Raw genomic sequence first — 14,940 nt, forward strand, 5'->3', positions numbered from 1 at the left:
TGTTGCCTTCTACTCTTTTTGTTACAGACGGGCATGTGTCATTCGAGGCCAGGTGGTAGCAATAGACGGAACACCTTTGGTTGGAGTGAACGTCAGTTTTCTGCACCACAATGAGTACGGATACACCATCAGTCGACAAGATGGAAGGTCAGCCTTTCATGTGTGGTCTTTCACTGGTTTAGATTTGTATAGTTAGGGCCATGTACCACCTTCTAGTCATGTGCAAAATCTTCATAGACATCGCTGTTCATAGTGTGGATTGAGGATGGCATCTGGCCCTCTGCTCTAGGAGCACATTTAGTTAGAGCTCTCTGTGGTAGAGGGACCAAAGAAGAAAGAGAAGAAACCTGAACATCAACAAGATTGCAATGACATTCAAACACCTGGAGTCAAAATGGGACAGTACTGCTGTAACAGTACCTTCCTGACATTTGAATATTTTCACTGGTCAGATTTTCCAGAGAATTCCCTGTCTTCCCTCTTTTTTTCTGTTGTTAAGCTTGAATCTTCCAAGTAGTTTATTGAGGTGTCAATGAAGTTAACTCCTTTAGTTGATCACCTGAGCCACACTGGTGAAAGTGAGGACAGACTCTTTCCAGAGCCAAACTGGTTAAATTGCTGTTCCACAACCAGTCCTGACCAATCCTGGCTTCCCCTTCTTCCCCAGCCTTGTGGGGCTTAGTTCAGTTCTCAAAGAGAGATGAAGTTCCTATATGTTCTATATTGCACTCCAGGGTTAGCCATCCATTTGCAATAGGGTCATGATTTGCTCCTGAACTTGAATTAACCTGCTAAAGGCAGTTTAAGACTTCATCTTCTTTGGCTGTGTTGTGAATTACAAGAAATCAGAAACTATCTTCCAACAGGGAAAGAGTGTAATTTGTCACTGTTTCCACAATTTTTTATTATTTTTTTATTGGTTTGGCTTTGTCAATTTATAAAAGTAAGGAGCATGCATATTTATTCTACCTTAGTTTATTGACTTTCAAATCGCAGTACTGAAAGTTAGTAATTATCATTTCCTCTTTACGCTAGCCTGGATAAAGTTGTTGCATTAAAATATGCTACCTGTATTTCGCTGTGAATGTAATGGGTGTCATTTGGGAAATGTGATGAGATATGCATAATTAAGTCTGACTTCTTATCGCAGTTTGTTACCTTCAAAAGCCTCCATAATAAATGCATTCAATAACAGAGAGAGTGAAGTATCTATTTACATATTACCTTGCATTGCCTGACTATGGATGTCAGAAACTCAGGAAATTGAGACTCTATATCGTGCCTTCTATGTCCCACTGTTTTGCAGCCCAGATATGCCAAAGGTTCTTCACAATAGCTCCCGGAGGATCACCTGCCTTATGTACAAGAGCTGATTCAGTTCTCAGTGCAATTAATCGGCATCTTCCCCAAAAATTTCATATCCTGCACAGAGGGGTCTCCTGTTCAATGTACTCAACCTTTTTTTCCTGCTACTTTTAGAAAAAGGGAGAAGGACATGTTAATAAAGAAAAGGCCTAACAGGCTTTAAGACTTCTTATTCTGCATTCTGTACCTGCACAGATTATGAGTAGCATCCTTTTTCTGCGCTAGGAATTTCTTTTCGTATAAACCAAAGTAACTGGGTCCACACTTTTGTTATGGATGACTCATTAGTATTGATTCTAATTAATAAGTAGGGGGGAGGTTGGCCAAGTAACAGCCAAGTACTGTGCCTTGCTATTGATGCATACAGGGAGAAAGCACAGAGAGCTAAAGCTTCTTTGTAAGTACCAGGGTGACAGCAGGAAGGTATACTTGAATGATTTCACATAGTAAATTAAGGGCTGTAATAAGCAACATGAAGTTTTTGGTTGTGATGCATTGGAAGTTGTGGTAATATTATGATAAAACAAAAAGAAAGCAATTTGTTTTCTCTTTTCCAGTTTTGACCTTGTGGCTGTTGGAGGCATCTCTGTCACTCTAGTTTTTGACAGATCTCCTTTCCTATCTGAAAAAAGGACACTTTGGTTGCCTTGGAATAGATTTATCATCGTAGACAAAGTTGTAATGCAAAGAACGGAGTCGGACACACCATCTTGTGACATCAGTAGTTTTATCAGCCCAAATCCGATTGTACTCCCTTCACCCTTGACAGCATTTGGAGGGTCCTGTCCTGAAAGAGGAACCATTATTCCAGAGCTACAGGTAATGAAAAGACTTTCACATTAACAATTTGTTGGGTTGCAGAACAGGTTCTAGACAATTTTAGATGATGATACCAGATAGTGAGCAACTGACTGCAGGGATGTTATTCACTTGTCAGAATGACACCAGTGCGTATCTCCTTAGTACTGTTTCACAAGATGCTTTTCTCTTTTTTTCTTTCCTTGTTTTTTTGTTTATATTTTAAGGTGCTTTATTGCTTACCTCCAAGTAGAAGAAAGTGGGGGGTCCTAACATGATTTATTATTGAAATCCTCATTTATTTATAGTGATGCACAAAACCACCCCCAGGTTACAGATAAACAGTACAACCTCCCCATGCATCAATGTGAGACATGACCCAAAATGCTTTGAAGTCTCCTAGGGATGTTTCATCCGTTCACATCTTCTAGATCTTTACAATGGCATCTCCAGCTGTATGTTAGCTTCTTGGGTTTTATTACCTTGTTTCCAAGCAGAGCAGTTTTAACACAATCTTCAGGATTGTTTCTGTGTAAATGTCTTTTTTCTTGACGCTCCCTTAAGTGTTTAGAAGCAATTTCTAATTAACCTTGTATTTAACTGTTCTTTTATTTGGGACTTAAAAGAGGTTGTATGAGTCAAACACCCAACAAAATACAACTACACAGGTTTAAGGTCATGTTAACCCTCAGAATTTTTAGTATGTTTTTTGAGCAGTTAGAGTTCAAGCAATAAGGCCTCTTTTGGGTTCTCTTGAAATTTCACTGGGCAAGTCTGGAAGGTATTTTGGAGGCTACCTGTAGACATGAATATTTCCAACCTTTTCTCTTTTTCTTATAAAAGTGTTACTACTGATTAAAAGCCTTTATTCTACATGTAAGAGACCTCTGATTGAACTCAATTATGACTAAACATCTCCATAACTATTAAAAACATTATCATGTTTCAGCCAGTTGATGGCCATAGCATTGCTTCACAGAACGTACTAAGTGAAACTAATGAACATAAAATAAGAATAACTGATGCATGCTAGTAAGAAAAAACTGGGTCACATCATTACTCCACATGAGGTATTCCTGGGTCTTCTTTAAACAGCAAGGTACCCAAAGATGCAGCCTACTTAGAGAGAAACTGCCCCCAGTCCTTTTTTTTGTCATTGGGGGGTCCTTAGAGTGTTAAGTTTCGTTGTACAGTACTGGGAAATGAACAAAAAGTAACCCAGAATAATAGGAGAACGAGATATATTAGCATGTATTAATGCATGAATATTTCTTCCTACTTTTCTATTAAAAAATGAGAAGAGATGTCAGATGTATGACAGAGGGGGCAGCTGGGATGTCAGCAGGAAATAAGGGGAACACTGCAAATCAGGAACAATAAAGGGAGCAGGATTTCCCTGGCAACACTACATTTCATATGTCGAAACGACAAGTGCTGGCAGGCCTCCAGCTGTACTGCAGCAATCCTATGACAGTGATACTGTTGCAACGTGTAAATAAAATTGTTTTGAAAGTGAAGTAATCTATTGTTAACAAGAAGAATTTTAAAACTGGGGAATATAAACAAAACAGTTCGTATTTTTCCAAGCTTGAACCAATTTAGCATTGTGACAGGTTGGCTTGTTATTATGGAAATACGCTAAAATCATTAACCTTATTAAGCACAGTCTAGTTTTCAGTGGCTTTTGAGTGACTGCAGTGGCATCCTCCAAGAAGCTGCTCTCTCCTCTTGCCTGCTCTTCCTCACAGTCTGTCCCAGAAGATCTCCTTTCTCTCAGGAGATCACAAGAGCTAAATCCCTTTTTGTAGCTCCAAGGCCCACATCATTCAAAAGGTCAAGGCCAGGTTTCTTTTCTTCCTCACAAGCTCGCAGTCTTTGCAGTCCTTCTAGTTGCCGAGGGCTTAGCTTCATTGCAGCCGCGATTGATACTACCCCACAGTGGGCATATCCAAGCCAGCTTTAATCCAAGTGATTCAGACAGCGGCGCTGACAGCAGTGCCGTGGGATTTGAACTCCGTCGCGCACCCTGGGGACCTACCTGTTAGCTAGTGACTCCGACACCCAGACTGTTTCAATCTTCATTGCCGTGTGTCCCCAGTTAGCTTCTTAGGTTCCTTATGGTGCGCCTTCGTATGCCATGCCCCTTCTGGCTGGAGCTTAGCCTTACTGCAGGCACTTCTGCACTGAAGATGGTTTAGCAGGAAGGTTTGGTTATTTCTTAGCTCTCCCCAAGTCAGAGGTATTACCTCTAAAGCAGCATAAAATCTTCAAATCATAATGTAGTGGATTAACTATTTATAAATAGTGCATATTTATAAAAAGCTTTCAATTGTATTCTGGTTAAGAACACTTGTTAAGTAAACCAAATAATAAAGCCAAGATAAAGCTGTAGAGCTCATGTGTATGAGTATGCCCACAGAGGTAGTATTTGCTCCTCAGTAGATAGATATGTTGTGGTTTAACAGCAGCCAACATCGGTGTTTTAAGTAAGTGGTACTGTGTTCACATCATGATTGTGAAATGTGAAATAAGCACCTGCTGTTACTATTAAAATTTTGCATTTTTCTTGGCTATAGATATAATGATGTGTTTTTTCCCAAGGTGGTCCAGGAGGAAATCCCAATTCCTTCAAGTTTTGTGAAGCTGAGTTATCTCAGCAGTCGAACACCGGGTTATAAAACTTTGCTGCGCATTATTTTGACACACACAACCATCCCTTCTGGAATGACGAAAGTCCATCTGATAGTTGCTGTTGAAGGACGTTTGCTTCAGAAATGGTTTCCTGCTGCAGCCAATTTGGTATACACATTTGCCTGGAATAAGACAGATATATACGGACAGAAGGTTTCTGGTCTGGCCGAGGCGATGGGTATGTACAATCACCTTGATGTAAGCAGAAGCGCTCACACACATCAAGCCACGAAAATGAGGCTTATAAATTTTGTTGCTGCACTTACTTACATTCTTTTAAATCAACTGCCTCTTTAGCTAAAGTGACTTGTATGATTTCCTAAGAACATTTATTTTCTTGTTCTTCCAATGTCATCTTTCTAATTTAATCAATTTGAAAATCCCCTTTTCCCTCGGAGAATGGTTATGTACTAACGGCATTATATTCAGCTGTCTTTGTTTTTGAATGTTACTTTGAATATGACCTTTGGTGTGTCATTGTTTCTGTCATTTTTTGGCTGTGACATTTAAAATGTCATTTCCACTTAGGGTTTACAAAATTCTAACTCTCAGGCATCCTTTCTTACTACATTTCACATCTCCAACAGTTAAAACTTCTTGATTTGTTGTTTAAAGAAAGAAAGATGTTTATACGAAAATCATCATGTTTCATAGGCTTTCTTTATCAAACAGCGCGAGCAGCTATTCTGAGAATTGCTACGGAAGTGCTGTCTGTGCAAATACACGTTATTTAGCTGGCATTTTTTTCATTAATTTCATGATTTGGTTTTTAAATGGCTTCCTATTTTTTTAATTGAATTTGGGGTTATGTTGCTTAATGGACTAATCTTATAGATACTTTCCATTAAGATTATTTACCTTACCGGCAAAGCTTAGTATTGTGAATAAGCCCTATTCACTTCCTTGGCAGTTTCGTGTTGCTTTTTAAGTCAGGGGAATTACAGCAAGCAACATTGGCAGGATGAGGCTGTAAAACAAGAATAGCAAGGGCTACTTGGAGCTATCTACCCTCACGAGGAGTATGCCTCGTTCCGTATATGAAACTGCTGTTCTGAGGGGCAGCCAGAAGCTCTCTTCAGGATCTGCTGTGTTGTCCATACATGCAGCATGCCTGCAAATCGACTCGTGCAAAGGCAAAAGGAGCCATCTGGGCTACACAAGCCCTGAACTCCCAGAGCATGTAGTGTGTGACTGTGTTAGCATGTCCTCCCAGCCGGGTGGTCTGTGAGGCAGCTGCATGGAGAGGTGATGGAAGAAAGGAGGATTATAACATTTTTCCAGTCATTTCCACTTAGAGAATGATGCAAACGTAGCCACCAGTGTCCACAAAGGGTTATGAGCATGGAGTATGATTTCCATCACTTGATGCACATAGGAATATATCAGAAAACAAAGAGCTTATTCTAGGGCTGTGGTCCCACAGTCTGCTTCAACAGATAGGGCTGCAGGCTGCTGCCAGAAGGGACATTCCCATGTTCTTCTCTCCGTACCCCTGAGCCACCACTGACATTCATTTGATCATGAAATGAGCCAGATCAGGAACAAATTCAGCTGAAAACTGAAGCAACCAGAAAATAAATGATAAATTTTCAGCTTCATTAGTTTCCTGATCTGCTATGAATGCTAGTGCAGAAGCGCAGGTCTTCTCATTCCAGCTGTAGCCCACACATTACATCGGCCCAAAGTGATCAAAACTCCACCCTTAGTGCAAGGTCTCCTAAATTGCCACATCATCCAGCATATCTGCATCTCATCTGCCACATCCGTGGAAGGGTAGACAACTTTTCGAAGGAGATCTCTGAACATGCTGGGTAGCAGGAGTGCCCCTTTTCAGCCCATCTGTCTCACAAAACCTTGTTAGGGGGCAAATCTAGCCTTAGCCCATTACAGATGTAGACTCCTTCTAGCATTTTGCAGTGAGGGAAGGTATTAAATGGGTCGTTGGCTTCACTTACACATATTTGTGCAAATCCAGAAGTGGAAAAAAAAATTCTAGTGTGCCCTTTGGCATTCCCATGGGTGATCAGGCAGGACCAGATGGGTCACGGGTGCCACCTGGGGCTTTCCTCAGCACAGCTACACGTGCCCTGTGTTCAGTCACTGCACGTTATCACTGACACACACATTTGAGAGGGAACAGTCAAGTATGCCTGCTCCCTCCGCATCATTTAAAAGTCTTCTGATGATCATGAAGTCCATTACATATCTGGACTTTAAAACAATTTAAATCAAATACAGTATCATTTCATAAGATGTTATGTAGTTACAAAGTCCCAGATTAGAAGTAGATGAGCATAATATGTTTAAATATGAATAAAGCTTATGCAATAGTGCTGGATAACAACTTTTAAATTATTTAATTGGTGGTTAATTTTTTTCTTCTCCTTAAAGTTTAGGTTAATTATGCTTCTTTCAAAATAGAAGCAAAAATCTTTATATTTTAAGTGCGTTCTTAGCATGCTTTGTTAGATTCCAATAAAGCTTTATTTAATTTGACACACTGTAGTACTCAGGGACCTTTATCTGCATCCATTATATGAATTTTTGTCAAAATAATTTCCTCTGCCAGTATATTACCAATATTTAATAATGCATTCTGTTCAGTTTTCATTTTAATTAAATTAAATTGCAGCAGGTTGAAGTCCTGGAACTCAGGAATATAACCATCTGCTTTTGGTTTTATAAATACTATAAACATCTCTATTTTTCTTCAGGTTTATTGACAGCAGCGATCACATAACCAGTTACAGAAAAGACAACTTTCTGAGCATATTTCCACACACAAGTGGTTCTGTTTCAATTTGTTTGCTGGTGTTTGTCTAGTTCCCAAGTCCCTAACAAGAGGCCATCTTCTCAGACCAACAACTGAGATGATAAACTAACATTTTTTTGTTCTGAATAAAAAAAAACCCATCATGTGAATGTTGACACACAAAACCTTAGTGGTAAAGTCTACGTCCCCTTGTAATTTAACATAGGAAAAGGAAGGATTTCAGTAGAAATCTCAATAAATGCTCCTGTATAACTCCACGCATGCTCAACCTTACTTCTGCAAGCCCTTGCATCCCACACAGCAGCATGAAGTGGTGAGCAAGGACTAACCCTTCTGGGTGTAAAAATAAACCAGCTCTCAAGCAGTCTTCGGTCTTCTCGGTTTATTACTCGTTACTTTGGTTGAGTTCATGATGTTCATTGTTTGAAGAAGTAGGTTGCTGATAAGTACAAATATTTGAGGAGAGGCTGAAGATAGAGGTTACTGTCCTGCTTAATCATGTCTTTTATTTCTTACCTGTATTTCGGCAACAGCCCTTAAACTGTGTTATGCTGGCACTACTGACAAATTATTGTTCAGTCTTCTAAATAGTTCTATGAAAAGAAGAGAATTTTGGTACAGATTTCAGTAAATCTTTTTAAATCCTTTTTGAGATTGTAAAGAGCTGTACTTGCTGGCTGTTAGTGTCCAAAAACATAGTCACTACAGTTGTCCTTCATGCAGTGAAATCTCAGTCACCGCAAAAAAGGGCTATAAATTAATTAATTTGACCAGGAAGTAAACACTCCACAATGAGGGTAAGCTGACTGAGATTGTAATTTCATTTACAAAATTACAGTGTTTCACAAAACCTGCCAGTAACAAAATACTTGTTTATCAAGTGGCACTGCAGTCGCTTGGTTGACTTTACAATTGTTACGCTTTGCCTTGACTACTTTGCATGCAAAAAGATTGACAGGAAATTTTCATGGCTTGTACATCAATACCTCCAAGTAGATGGTTCAGGAGACCCTGCTTTAAGATCACAGAGATAATCCTTTTTAGAGCATAGACTTCTTTCATAAGTATGTTTAAGTATACACAGAAACATGGTTGTAGACACAGCCAAAGTGAGTGTATGTCCACGTGTCTCTTCACTGATGAGAAGGGACAAAAAGGCAGCTACGCCCAATAACTACGAGAGCAAGGAGCTTCTAAGAAAGGGGATGATAGCCTCTACAGGGTATTTGGCAGCTCAGAAACATCAGCTATAGGCAGGGAATACCAGATGCTTTAAAGTGTAGCTACAGTTCTAGTAAATGTGCCACTGTGGACCCATTGGCACAGATTCTCAGATGGTGTAAATTGTTATACCTCCCTTGACCCAGATACCAGCATGCTACCTTACAGCAGCTGGTGAAGTGTCCTGTGGGTCTGTAACAGTTCGTGGAGCAGGGCTGAGGGACTGACTTACTTGGTATTATAGGTCATCCCTCTTTTCAAGTATACACATCTGACCCAGGACTGAACATGTTAAGTAGATGAATGGAGTAAAGTTGCAAACATGTAGGTGGCAAGCGTGAGGTTGCTTCATAGGAGAAATCTGCCCTTTATCTTCTCTCTGCATTAGCACCTAGAAAATAGCATGTTTGGTTACTGAACCTCAATAGCTCATCCCAACACAAGATGTGGCTGTTCTGGAAGAAGCTCCATGCCCAGAGTTGGGCAATCAGCCCAAGGAGTTACCCGGAAACATGGGTGATGTTAGTCATAAGAGCTCCTGTAACAGAAAAATTGGACAGAGTGGCTGCTGGACCCTCAGACTGAAAACCTATCATGTTTGAAACATACAATATTTACAGTACTTAAGGAGATGTGATTTTCACAAGTCAGTTTGCCATAAAACATTTATCTGACAAACACAAATGGTCCCTGCTATAGCTGGACACAATATTTCAGTTGCATCCAGTAATGGAATTTAGATGGTATTAAGACTATTTATGGTTCAAGTAAAGTGTACCTAAAGCTGCTACATAGAAAAAGTGAGAAGAAAATATTGAAAATGTCAGAAAACTGTATTTTTTTAAATATTTTATCTTGGTATCTTAAAATATTTTTAAAGACATTTTTAATTTTGGAAAGGCCAAACTATCTCAATATTTCCTAGATCAAATTTGGGGATTTGGTGCCAAAGTAACAAACATTCTTCCTTTATGAATGAGTTGCACTGAAATCTAAAAAAGTTAACTAGAGGAGATAACTTTAAAAAAAAAAGTTGGTATATTAGAGATACCAAAATTAAATTTTGAAGAGGTTGGGGTTTTGGTTTTTTTTCTGAATTACTAAAGGGAAGGAGTTTTGGTTAGTTTGAGCACCCCCAAAAACCACCATCCTTAGGGAAATTCAAGATTTTCAGCAGATATTTTGGCCAGCCGTAGAGGGGAGCCATGTGATATGCAAGTCTGTTAAGATAAATGTTTAGTTCTAGAAATTTTCAGCTTGGCAATCCATTTCTGCCTAGCTACAGTTTTTACAGTTAGCAAACAAATTAAAACCAGTTTGTTTTAACATGGATTTTTTTTCTATTTAAGCTGTTATTCAGGTAATTAGCAGAAATGCAATAAACGATCACATCAGGAGTCACTGGAGGAGATTTATACTCCTAAGAAATCCATAACTGATACAACAGAAAATTTTATGCTTTGAAACAGTAGTAACTGTAGCTGTAATAACATACTAATCTCTTAAACCCTTTTTAAAAAAATACCACTCAACAATAGCAATCAGGCACAGGAAAATTAGTGGCATCATTACTTGACAAATGAATATCAAAACCTGGAATGAAAAATTACCTAGTAGTTCACAGAGGAAAAGGTAGACTGATAGATCTTTAATTATTTGTTTGCAGTGTCAGTGGGATATGAATATGAAACATGTCCTGATTTCATTCTGTGGGAGAAGAGAACAGTAATCCTTCAAGGCTTTGAAATGGATGCTTCAAATCTGGGAGGCTGGTCTATAAACAAACACCATGTATTAAATCCACAAAGTGGTAAGTCCTTCCTTTATTAACTGGCCATGCAGAAGAAGAATACAAATTTTAAAGGAATTAATTGTTCAGATTTTAAGCGTTACACTTCCTAATGTGTAATCCTCTTTCAATGTGCACCCTCATTTATTGGGAACTGAACTGCAAATGCCACCTGAAAGGATATTTTTAATGTTCTGGCTCCCAGGTATTAAACATTAATATCACTAACTCTCGCGATCGCTAGCACATTGCAGTCATTTGGATGGGAAAAGGGCATACTAATTTAGGTTTGTTCTCACACTGTTGGTATAGAAGTACCACATTTCAGGTCAGTTTATAGTGTGCTATATTCTCAGTGAAATGTCTATACCCCTAATTCATCCTATGACTAACGGTGGTTAGTAGCATCACAGCAGCAGGGAGACAAACCGTGCATGAAAAAAGACTGGCTGAGTGAGAGGTAGCACTTCTGAAACCACCCTGCCCGTCCAGTATGCAGAAGCTTTTGTGGCTGCCCACTCTGTGGAGAAGCACAGTAAGTTACTCTTCAGGACAAGCAGTCCAGCACCTTTCAAGGCATTAGAAAAAAACTGCAAATGCTTTGGGTGTCATAACATTAACCCCACATAGAGATTCTTCAAGCACAGAGACTTGAATCTGTTTTCTCAGTGCTTTTATTTTATTCCTGGAGTTTTTTCTTTTCCTCCCTTAACATCTATAATCAGGAACTAGTGGGATTAAATTATTAAAACAATACTTGTAGTTAAATTATGGTAACTAGAAGAATATGATTTTGCCAATGAACAGATTTCACTGTCCAGGGTAAGAGAAACTTGGGGTCAGATTTCAGCCCTTATAAATCAGCAGAGTATTGGATTCAGTAAAGTTCTCTCAATTTGCTCCAGCTGAGAGTCAGTCCACTAAAATCTATTTTCATCTGCAGACTACTGTTAATGAAGATTCATGCACAGATGTATGGCTGTCAGGTTTTTACAAGTTCTGTTGTTGAATGTGCAGCTACAGTATAAATAGTCCAAATACAAAAGGTCAGATTTAGTTTGTAAATTATCTGGATTTCTGTTTTGATTTAAAATAGTTTGACATTTTAAACAGCAGTTCTTTCATACCCTGTCTTATTGGTTTGTATAGATTGTCTCTTTTAAATGCCAGCTATTGACATTTAACACAAAGAGAAATCTGACCTCAGTCAGCTCAGCCCCCAACTGTGAGCCCCATAGTCTACTCCTTAGTGCCAATTTACCACTTGCATAGTTTAATTTCAAGACTAAATTGCTGGCAGTAACTCCAATTTATATGACTATCCACTAACTGCAGTGGTTACTACTATAATTCACCTCATAGGCACTAATATGTTCTGAGATTTTGTAAAGTATACAATTATAATCTGAGTAGGGCTAAATCATTGCTTTCCTGAGCACAAGGTATACAGTGACAAATTGTTTCCTGGCCCCGTCTCAGCTGTGTGGCTGAGAACACCAGAGAGCACTGACCTGTCAGCCACACACCACCTCCTCTGAACCACCCAGGCTGTGCCCACCACCCCAGCCCCATATCAAGGATGGGGAACACGCAGCTCCTTATACCTGCTCCTCTTCCTCACAGGTTCCCGCTGCACTGGGCACGATCAAGGCTGAAGTCAGGGGGAAGCTGCTAAACATCCTCACCCATTACTTACAGAGAGGCAGTCTGGGGAGGGGAGGGCATAAGCACATCTGGCTTGAAATCAGTGGGTCTCTTCTGTTTACAGTTTGCATGTGAGAGCATCTCTGGTGAGGATGGCAAAGCCCAGCCAGAGCTCAGTGATGTCTCAAGTGTTCCTCATGATTATAATAGGATTTGAGCATGCACACCTGGCTTGTGTAGAGGAGCTAGAAAAGCAGTTAGGAGCAGAAAAACAATGACTATACCATAGCTAGTGCACACCTAACAGAGCAGCCTGTAGGCTCGTATTAAAGCAGCAAAACCAAATAATGAACTGCGTTAACCAAAAGGATAAAAATAACAAGCGTGCTTCTGGTCTTATCTAGAAACTAGTGAACTGCTCTTCCATTTCAGATATATAAAATGTACTTTAAATAAGGACGAGAATATGATTCAAACTTAGAATTAAACATTTCAGACTTATCTCCATGCCACCGTGAGTGAAATGAAAAGCATGAGTAGCCTTCTCAAGTATGAATATATTGAGGTTTTTCACTTTTAATTAGAACTTTCCCTGTGTATGTATGAAGAGCTGCTCTTTCTGGAAGCATGAAACTTGCATCTGTTTTTGAAACACCGTCACTGGATTAACTACAGAAATAGCATTGGAATATAACAGAAATGTCTTTCTAAAAATTCTCTATTGCAAATTACAATTTTGTTTTCAAACTAAAACTGGAGCTTATATCTAACTTCAGCCACTAAGCTTTGTCTTCCAGCAGGTCTGCTGCTGCGCACAACATTCCTTCTCAGAAACAGGGTGGATACGCTTATCTCCCTCCCCATAAAGGCTATTCATTTTAGAGATGTTACAAAATAAACCAAGTACAACAGAATAGTTGTGAAAATAAATAGATGCCATTTTACAGAATTGCACTTCATAGCATAGTCTAAGCTGTGGAGGTACAAGTACTAACATGCAGAAACCATAGCAAGTAAAAACTGTGTTCTATTGCCAGATCTAAGTATCTTTAGAAAAAGAAAAAAAAAAGATGTCCGATTACAGCAGCATAGATGTGAAATAACATATATTGTTCCAATGTGGCTGTCACTGGAAACTCAAGCTTTTTAAATGTATATGGTTTTGCATCAGTGTGACTGTTAGGTTAACAAAGGATCATATCCTGTTCTCAGCTATACTAAACTGTTCTTTTCCCACTTTTTTTTCCCCTTCAAGTTTAGAGGTTTGATCACTCCTAATTCATGACATGAAGAGAGTTTAATGTTTTCTAACGCAAAGGTTTTGGTCAGTTTGGAAGATCTTCAGAGCATTTCTCATAATCAAGAAGAGAACACATACTATAAATACTAGTTCCTGCGTAGAGTCCTTTTAAAGACACCTATATCTCTTGAATACAAATGAATGTGCTATTAACTGATTTTTCAGAGTATTCTTTGAATTAGATTTTTCTTCTGATGGGCAAGTGTATTGATTCTATTTTTATCTGGGGGAAGGAGGAATAATTTTACAGAGACTTTATGCTTTAAGGCAATTTTAGCCCCAGTACAACACAGCACTGACTAAAATTAAAGCAGGAGCTCAAAAGCCTGAAATTAAGCACATGCTTACATTTCTTGACAGCAAAACATATTCTCCAGAGCCCCAATTATTTACTAGCATATTTGTATAAGGCAGTTGAAAGATTACCTTTACATTGTTAATTTCAGACAAAGGGCAGCGTCTTCATTTAGTAGTATTTTCATCCGGTGCATAAGGGAGGATATTGCCATCAATTTTACTGACATATTTCCAAGATGCTTTTTTTAAGCCAATGTTCAAACAAATGTAAGTATTCTGTCCTCTATTGTTCAGAAATAAATTTGTAAAAAAATAATTCCCTTCAAAATAACTATGGCAACACTCAGTTTCCAAGGCAAATTTTAGCTTCAGACTTATCCGAAAGCCACAAAAAAATAGTTTAACAAAAATTGGTAGAGACAGTACATAAATCCATTTGCCATACTTTGGGAAAACTCAGATGTGTCTCAACACGTATTTCCTGCAGTATCTAGAATTTTCCCAGTCTAAGAGTCCTCCAGAAAGTACATTCCCTTGTGATTATTCCTTTAATCATGCCACTTCTCTGATGAAGTACTGGGCTTTCCAAGGGAAAGGATTTGGGGCTGTGGTCTAAAAGAATACCTATCTTCTATTCAGAAATAGCCAAAATCTTACAATATCATGTCATTTTAAAGGTACTTAACTATATTACTGCATTGTTATTTAAAATAAACACTACAGCTATCAGCTTGAGAAGAATACATCTTTGTACTGATTCTGCTATCACCAACCTAGTAATTGGGAAGACTTTCAATAACGTATGCTGCAGAGCAGTGCTAAAATGCTGACCCATGGGAAAGTTGTTTTAAACTTTATGGCAGAACTTAATATATTCTTGCTGGTAAGACATTCACTTGTGCCTCAGAATTACTCCTTGACTCTTAACTTGGCCTTGCTGCACTTGGCACCATTTTTATATACCATGAAGGACTTGCCTTTAAATTTGAATATTGATTTTGTACTGCCACTCAGTGCTCTTTTGTGAAAAATGCATAGTAGTCCTGCTATTAATCTCCTTTA

At 38.8% G+C, this 14,940-nt stretch overlaps 1 protein-coding gene across 3 annotated transcripts in view; it reads left to right on the forward strand.

The window, feature by feature from the left end:
* The window catches only part of TENM1 (teneurin transmembrane protein 1), a 348,313-nt gene that overhangs the window by 266,669 nt on the left and 66,704 nt on the right, over window positions 1-14,940 (forward strand). For all 3 annotated transcript variants that reach the window (XM_069811008.1, XM_069811009.1, XM_069811010.1), the window contains 4 exons: window positions 28-147; window positions 1,923-2,184; window positions 4,765-5,032; window positions 10,515-10,658. In XM_069811008.1, coding sequence (XP_069667109.1) covers window positions 28-147; window positions 1,923-2,184; window positions 4,765-5,032; window positions 10,515-10,658 — 794 coding nt within the window. The remainder of the gene's footprint in view (window positions 1-27; window positions 148-1,922; window positions 2,185-4,764; window positions 5,033-10,514; window positions 10,659-14,940) is intronic.

Source organism: Haliaeetus albicilla, chromosome 23 (assembly GCF_947461875.1).
Source record: "Haliaeetus albicilla chromosome 23, bHalAlb1.1, whole genome shotgun sequence".
NCBI classification, from domain to species: domain Eukaryota; kingdom Metazoa; phylum Chordata; class Aves; order Accipitriformes; family Accipitridae; genus Haliaeetus; species Haliaeetus albicilla.